At 40.0% G+C, this 9,093-nt stretch overlaps 1 protein-coding gene across 1 annotated transcript; it reads right to left on the bottom strand.

The window, feature by feature from the left end:
- Positions 1–1,679: 1,679 nt before the first annotated feature.
- LOC101855230 (notchless protein homolog 1) lies at positions 1,680–7,986 on the bottom strand (the record flags this gene model as incomplete). Its single annotated transcript, XM_005112802.2, is given in 4 exon segments — positions 1,680–1,842; positions 4,869–4,939; positions 7,274–7,427; positions 7,787–7,986. Coding segments are annotated over 4 exon segments (396 nt in total). The 3' UTR covers positions 1,680–1,829.
- Between the last annotated feature and the right edge of the window lie 1,107 nt (positions 7,987–9,093).

The following is a 9,093-nucleotide window of genomic DNA, read 5'->3' as shown; positions in this document are numbered from 1 at the left end:
AGAGAGAGAGAGAGAGAGAGAGAGAGAGAGAGAGAGAGACATTCAGTTAAAAACACTTGGCACACTGCCAAAAGTGGGCACGGAATTTCACTTGTCCAGTCCTGGGTCATCTCGAGTTTGAGGCTTGATTTCATCATGTGTCTCTCAGCACGTTTTGAAATAATTGTGATTCTTTTCCTCCCTTGCCCAAACAATACATGTAATAAGATACATCTTTATTGTCCAGATCCTGGCACATTGGTATGGTGTTTCATCACGTACGCACACACACCTGTCCCCGGGGTTTTATGCACCCCCCATAATTTAGCAAAATTTGATCTTTTTTTTGGCATAATTTCAGATTATTTTCCTATATCATTCTTTGTTAAAATTAACCGAATTAGAATTGCATAATTTCATATGTTTGGGCTCAGTTCAAATTTTTTGGGCATAAAACCGTGGGGACAGACATACACACACGCACACACATACATACACACACACACACACACACACACACAAACATGCACACACATGCAGGCTTACAGCCACATGCATAATATAAATGAACGGTAAAGTGATATAAACAATAATAATGTTAAGCTAGATACATACTCGGTATTCCGATTGCAACTCATTGTTATTCTGATACATGCTCTAAGGTCATATGAATACTTGCAACAAAATGATTAAGATGGAAGAATTTTAATGGATTTTGGTAAAAATAACCTTCTGTATCTTTCTTTGTTACAGATCAGAAGCCTAGGTCTTTTACTTCAGACTGATATTTTTATTTGAGGGAACAAGGGATGTTTACAGTTGAATGTACTTATTCAGTCAGTAACCTGCACTGACTTCGTCTACCAGGATCAACCCAAGATAGTAATCCTTATTATAATTGTTTTACACCCCCGTCGGTACAATTTTGATAAATCAAGGTAGGCTGCTTCGACCTTGCTGTCACAGCCAGCCCAAGCTGTGATGAATACAACATAATCAAATATAAAAAACTCCCCATATTGGATTCAAGCTCAGGTCACCTGTGTGATGGTGAAGCACCTAACTGCTACACCACAGCTACCAACCCAACCTGAGTGGGATACGTGGTAGGTTAGTTTTACTTTTTGTTATAGTTTAAATTAGAGTTTTGTAGCATTTGTCACATAATTAGGTCATATATAAGTGCTGGAGATTAAATGTCTTACTAGAATGTAACATAAAAAGACAAAAGGGATGAGAGATCAAAGGGCAACATATGTTTGATAGGAAAGAAGGTGCAAACCACACAATCACCCATAGTTTAGTCCGTTTAGCTTTTAAGTTTAAGAACTCTGAAGAACATCAATACAACATAGACCATCTAAGGCTGGCAAAAACGCAAGACTGATCACTAAAAGACAGAAATAGCAGAGAGAGAGAACAGATGTAGGAATTAACACTGGCATCCTACAACTAACCTACGTGAGTAGAGTATCGAGCTCACTTCTTTAGTGTGCAAGGCAAAGAGCCTAACCATTCTACTGCACAAATGCTGACACAGAATGGCTCAAAATGAAAGACTGTGACAAGAGAGAGGTATAGGGGGAAAAAGTCCGATCAGTGAAACCCTCAAACCACAAAGCCCTGACTCTCCCCCTCTCTCTCACATGTATACACATGCAAACACAGTCATGCTTCACACAAATGTAACACAAAAAACATTAATGATGATAAAAATGCTATCATGGCAGGTTTTATTCTTCCCATTATACAAATTTTTTTTGTATAACATGCATAATATGAGGACAAACATTCCTCCACCAAGTTTTTCCACCGGAGACTTTCTAACACACTTCTCTGTCTCTATCTCTCTACGCTCTCCATCTGTGAAGACAAAGCAGAGAAAACAATAAATTATAGCAAGCTCAGGATGAGAAACAGAGAACATCAAGCAGGCTGAGGAACATAAGTATCATCACATACTCAAAAGATAACATAAACAACATCATTGAATTAGAAGAATAAAACTAGCATCCTTTAACTAAAAATTAAAATATGAATATGTGAGGTGTGGTGTCAAAATGAGTTACTTCTCAGATTTTAACCCTATGGAAAAAGATATTATGTCAAATTCCCGGATGGAATCTGTACAATTTATAAAGGGTGACCTTATTTAGGCCACATATGGCCTAAATAAGCTAAACCCCCCTCCCTTACCTTATTTGGGCCACAGGTGGCCTAAATAAGCTAAACCCCCCTCCTTTACCTTATTTAGGCCACACCTGTGGCCTGAATAAGCTAAACCCCCCTCCCTTACCTTATTTAGGCCACACCTGTGGCCTAAATAAGCTAAACCCCCCTCCCTTACCTTATTTAGGCCACATATGTAGTCAAAATAACCAAACCAATGTAAAGCATTGTTTTCTTTACAAGTTACATTATTATCTCTTTAAAACTCTTCACATCCATTTTCCTTCACAGCCGTATCGTACATGACATGTGATGTAGAATCAATTTAAGGTCCTTGGAAAGGTGACCAGAAAATAACAAAATTATTTTATGATCTTCACTTGCACTTGCAATTTTTTGGACAAATTAAAGTCTACCTAATTATATTTTTTCCCCTCATTTTTCTTCACTATAAATGACAACTGGCATGTATTGTTTTCAGTTATTATCAAGAAAGTGGATAGACGGACTACGGGGTCTATCTAGCCAAAAGGATAGGTGGACCCCGGGGTCTACCTAATAAAATGTTAGGTTTTAGGATGTGAACCCTGGAGTCAGCGTAGTGAAATAAGTAGATCTAGGTTTAACTAAGGATCGGTGGACCCCGGGGTCAACATAATGAAATAAGTAGATCTAAGTTTATTTTGTAATAGGACTGGCGGAGCCTGTGGTCAAAGTAGTGAAATTATAAGTAGATATAGGTTTAATTAAGGATTGGAGGACCACGGGGTCAATGTAGTGAAATCAGTAGATCTAGGTTTAATTAAGGATTGGTGGACCCTGGGGTCAATGTAGTGAAATAAGTACATGTAGATAGATCTAGGTTTAATTTTAAGGATTGGTGGACCCTGGAGTCAACGTAGTGAAATAGGTAGGTTTAAGGTGAACCCCAGGGTCTACCTAACGAAACACTAGTTAGGTTTTAGAATAGGTGGATCCTGCGGTCACCGTAGTAAAATAAGTAGGTTTAATCAAGGTGTCCCGGGGGTCCACCAATCCTTAATTAAACCTTCTTAATCCTCTATGGCCTTGGTGACTCCGAGTTCCACCAATCTTTAAAGAAACCTACTTATTTCACTGCGGTGACCCCAGGGTCCACCTGTCCTAAAACCTAGTACCAATCCTTACTTAAACCAAACCTTATTTCACTACGGTGACTCCGGGGTCCACATCCTAAAACCTAGTATTTCGCTATGCAGACCCCGGAGTCCACCTATCCTCTACAGGACTATACTATTATTATCAATTTGCAATTTTCATTGATTAGCATTTTTGTTTAAATATAATATTGAATCAGAGTGCAGGGGAGACTGAGGCGCCCGGTCGATTCGGTGGTCGGCTTTTGTAGATCTATGCATTTTTTACGGAAAGCCGTATTACCTAACCCTATTACTAGATCTATTAGTGTTGTGAAAACTTCAACCTCTACAGCTCAGGCGTCAAAAGATGCTGGTAAATAATAATAGATCTACGTCCTGAAGTTTCATAATTTATTTTTATACAGAATAACACAGTACACAGTCAGTAGTTTTTATTTCATCGAGTTATAAAAATGTCCTTCGTATAAAAATTGCCTTGTTTTCAGAAGCAAGTTTTAATAGTTCTAGTTCTACCTAATCGATTTTCATGCGAATTCAACCATTTTGATGATCTTTCTTTTCCTTTTAAAAAGATGTAGATCTAGGCCTGTCGGATGTGGCAGTGTGAATAGCACTGAGTTGTTTAGATCTAGATCTAGATCTAGACCCATCAAAACACGAGGCTTCGTGGCCGATCACAAAAGTCTACGGGGCTTATCGAGGCCGATTCGCCCTGCCGCGAGCACGTTCACTAAACTGCCTACTAGATAGAATCTACTACCAAATCTTCTCTACACGATCTTTGCTACTACTACTACTAGGCCTACTAGCCTACATGTACTACTACGAGACAGTACGAGAGAGTGTCACTCAGGCAAAGATAGTGTAACTTTGACTCAGCCACGTAGTATACACACTTTTTATACCCCAAATTTAACCCGAAAGTCAATTCGGAGGATTTGACCTTTTCACTTGACCAAAGTGTGCCAAAATGGTAGCCTAGCTTTTGCCCCTCCATGAAGGAAAAATCCGGCCCTCATTCAAACCATTGGAATTGAGCAAAATTTTGCGTTTTGTGCTTTGTTCTTTACAATATTCATTATGGTTATGATTTATAAGTTGTACACTGAGGCAAAACCATACTAAATGAGAAAGGTGCACCATTATGAAAGTGGAATGAACTCAGTTGCCTGAAAAGGGTAGTTCGAACATGTGTGGCCTAAATAAGCTAAACCCCCCTCCCTTACCTTATTTAGGCCACAGTCCACTGTGGCCTAAATAAGCTAAACCCCCCTCCCTTACCTTATTTAGGCCATATGTGGCCTAAATAAGCACTCCCATTTATAAATATGAAAGTTAAAAAGTTAGCATTAATTGAAAATCTATAAATCAAACCCGAGTGACAATTTTCGGTCAATATCTCAGTTAGTGGATTTTGTCAACATGCATCAGATATATACTAATCACTAAAACACAGAATACTGGTAACAAAAAAAAAGAAAAAATCTTAACCACAAAACAGAAAAATTCTTACTTTTACTAATTTTAATCCAAAGAAACAAGACAACCCCCCCCCCCTCCCCCTCCCCCAAAATAACTCACATTTTCAGTACTTTGTCTTTCCCTCCACTGACCACTCTCTGGCCGTCAGGGCTCCAGTCTACAGCAAACACCTGGAACACACACAGAAAGGAACAGATATGAGAGTGTGCCTTAAGCTCTGTGCGGGTGACCCTGGTTTGAATCTCAAGACTTAAAAGCTGGGTAACTTGAGAGGGGTTGTTTTCTTTTCCGGGGTTTTGGTTTTGGGTTGTTTTTTTAAACCCAATATGACTCAGTCTTATTTGCAACACACATTCAGTCGGAAACATATCCCTTTTAAATACGATGGAAACCCGATATGGGTTTAAAATATTCCCAATCAATCGAACATTCCCATAATAATTTAATAAGTAAGAAGAAAAACACGGAAGGAAAAGTAATATCAACGAGTTGCCAGACCAAGGGAGACAAAACAGTATTTTTGGATTTTTTTTTGGGAGTATTTCATGGGTTATCTCCAGTGCCACACGAACCGCCCCTTACGGCGGATGTTTTGGTTAATTAATGGGACCGAATAGCATGATCTGATCATATTAGATCTGGTATAGACTGGTTGATTCTTGACAGCTCTAGTGCACGCTATAAATGTAAAACTGAATTTTGCTTTGCTTCATCAAATTTTACCTACAAGTCCAAGAGGGCTAATTGCATACCGCACGCAAACGGAATACACGTTTCATTGTTTTAGTACGAGTTTTTTTTACTGCACTTGCACCGCAATTAGGTCATACTAGTGAAGAAGACTAGAGGTGTTTCTAGAGAGTAACAAAAAAACACAAAAAAGAAGGAGGAGAGATGAGGGCAATAGACGTTTGATAGGAAAGAAGGAGCAGACCACACCAGAGCACCAACCAATCACCCACAAAATACTTGTACCGTGTAATATGTAGATCTAGTGGCCATCTGAATGTTTGCTTTCATCTGAAGCATCAAATGGTGACCCCAAAAAATTAGGAAAGTTTGGTTTTGGAGGATTTGACAAAGTCATTTCAAAATGGTAGCTTTTCATCCCAACATGAAGGAAAACATGGCTGCTGTCAAATGCATCAATTTCAGATGCATCATACCAAATTAAAATGCATTAAATTCAAATGCATCACACCAAATTCAAATGTATCAAATTCAACAAATGTATCAATGGAGATTTGACAAAACTTGATCTGCAGCAAATTGCATTGGGTATTGGTGGAATCAGGCACTCATCTTTTTTGGGCCTATGGAGCAATTGGTGCCGCCTTAAGGCTTGTTCATTCGCCTTACTACTTTGGATGAAAGAAATACCAATTTGTCTTGAATACAAGTCAAGATATTTGTGATTGAAGAACGTCGAGGTCGCTTGGTTTCAGAGGTAAAATTAGCGAGAAAATGGCTGCCAAAGTCTGGATATTTGCAAAGCCTGCAAGTCCATGGAAACTGACAATTTACATTTTTTTGTGTGTCTATCTATCATGTTTTTCAACATAATTCCCACTGAAATGGGTTCTTAAATGGTCATAAAAGGTCTCGAGCCAAAAAAAATAAAATTAGATAACAAAAAAATTGCCAAACCAGAGGAAAAGTGTCAGTTTCTTTACATTATTTATTTTGACGAACGCCTGATTTTACTACACTGCCTCATGTACTATGTTAGAAAATGCTTGACAACAGGCAAACCAAGTAAATCAAGGTCCTATGTAGACCTAGAATCTATACTGTTTCAGAGAGAAGAGTGCAAATTATGGGAAGTTGAGCTCATTTGTGAAGGAGTTGAAATGTTTAGCTCTAATTTTTAAAATTTTTTTTACAAGATAAACCAACTGAAATAGCGACTCAAATTTTGGCTCATTAAATCAGCCGCAACACAACAGAACGAAACTTATGCAAAGCTGCCACCTTTTTAAAAAACCCAAAACAAGCTCTACCTACCCAGTGGGTCAAGATGGTGGGTACTCAAGTACAGGTCGATTCATCCCCTGTCCAAACCCTTCACACAAAACAGACTTTTCTGTATTCAATAATTTATTTGAGCTATTCAAAGAAAACCTGGAGCAAGGGATCCCTCCAATTGACTTCATGATTTCGTTTTCATCATTGCTTGCAGAAACGGTCTTGAAAGTTCATAATTTTTCTTTGGCAAGTGCAAGTCAGTAAGAAGTAATACTAGAAAACAGAAAATATGTATTTTCCAAAACAGAAACGTACATATGTACTGAATCTTTCAAAAATGTATTAAAAGTGTCTTTTTTTTTTAACATAACCGACAGTTAGCAGTTATGATTAAACACGATTTAGGCCTAATCGGCTGTTAACACTGCATCGCCCCAGAACTTTTTGTCAAAAGAGTATTTTAAAAAAGAGGCACTTTGGACAAAGTAATTCTGAGGCAACCACTAGGAGGGTTAAGTAAAGAAAAAGCGGTCACTGACCTCATCCGAGTGACCGGGCAGGTCCATGAGGAGAGCCTTGTCCTTCCAGACCTTGAGCGTGGAGTCCTTGCTGCTGCTGACCAGCAGACGACTGTCGGCCGACCACGCCACCTGGTACACCATGCTCACATGACCTCGCAGGGTCGCCACGAAACTGGGGGTAAGATACAACAAGATTTTCAGTTTAGTTTTAGAAAAAAAGAGTTTTACAGTACTTGCAACATAATTAGATCATGTAAAATTAGAGGAGTTACTAGAGAGTAACATACATCCTCCCCATCCCTTCTTTCTCTCCTCCTCCTCCTTCACCTCCAGCTATCAAAACCTGGAAATACTACCCCACAGCCCCCCCCCCTCATAATACAAAAACCTGGACTTACTCCCCCCATGAAATTTCCCCCCCCCCCCCCCCCCCTTTTAAAAAAGCACAAACACCCGCACTTACTCCACCAGGACAAACACGCCCCCCCCCCCCCCCAAAAAAAAAAGAATTTAAAAAACCCATGTACTTACTCGCCAGTGAAGCCGTTCCACAGCTTGACAAACTTGTCGAAGGAGGCCGAGGCGATGAGGCGGGAGTCCGGGGAGAACTTCACCTCGTTCACCGGCTTCTGGTGACCCGTCATGCGCGCCACCGGCTTCTTGCCCTCCGACGGTTTCCATAGAAACATGGTCGCGTCGTCGGAACCGGAAACCAGCCGCTCGGTCCCGCCCTGTGGAGTGAGTTTGGTTTTAAGTAAAGATTTTTATTAATTTATTTTTAAAAACTTTTTTTTGGGGGGGAGGGGTTGTTTTTTGTTGTTGTTTTCGTCGTTGTTTTGTTTTAGTAACGGCTTTTTAATTCTAGTAAGCGTTTTACGGCACTTGCAAAACAATAAGGTCATATAAGTGCCGAAGAGTAGAAGTGTTACAAGAGAGTAACAAACATAAAAAAGAAGGAGGGGAGATAAAGACGATAGATGTTTGATAGGAGGAAAGAAGGAGCAAACCACACCAGAGCACCCGCCAACCACCCACTAAGGTTTTTTACAGCACTTGCAACACAAATAGGTTTCATAGTTGCCAAAGATTAAAAGTGTTACCACACAGAGAAAAAAGGAGGAGGAATTAAAAGGGCGATAGATGTTTGATAGGAAACAAGGAATACACTACACCTGGGCACCCACCAGCCACCCATTTGTGGCGTCGGTGGCCTAGTGGTTAGGCTCTCGGACTCGCAACCGTAAGGTCGTGGGTTCGAATCCCGTCAAGGGCCCGACGTTGTGTCCTTGGGAAAGGCACTTAACACGAATTTTCCTCACTTCACCCAGGTGGGAATGGGTACCCGGCTAAAGACAGCGAAAGATCTTGTCAGTTTGTTAGTGTTTGAGCGCTTAATCGGCTGCTTGCACTGTATGCTTCCCGGGAAGCTGAGAATGTTTCGGAGTGTTCTATGGTCTGCTGGGGTAATAATTAAGTGTAAAGCGCATAGAACCTGCTGCTGAGCGGGGATATGCGCTATACAAATGCTATCTATTATTATTATCATTATTTTCAGTAACCAACAACAAAAAAAGAATCTATTTGCCCATTTATCTACATACAAGGTTTAAGTTATCGCTGACGGTATATGCCCATAGATGGCCCGTGGGTGATTGGCAGGTGCTCTGGTGTGGTTTGTTTCTTTTTTTTTCTCTTTATCAAACATCTGTCGCCTATTTCTCTCCTCCTTTTTGCGTTTGTTACTCTCATGTAGCACCTCTAATCATCGGCACTCACATGACCTAACGGTGTTGCAAGTGCCGTAAAACTTTTACTAAAACAAATAGACGCCCCCCCCC

This window comes from Aplysia californica, unplaced genomic scaffold (assembly GCF_000002075.1).
Source record: "Aplysia californica isolate F4 #8 unplaced genomic scaffold, AplCal3.0 scaffold01415, whole genome shotgun sequence".
Lineage (NCBI taxonomy): Eukaryota > Metazoa > Mollusca > Gastropoda > Aplysiida > Aplysiidae > Aplysia > Aplysia californica.
This window is presented reverse-complemented; position numbering and strand designations above follow the sequence as displayed.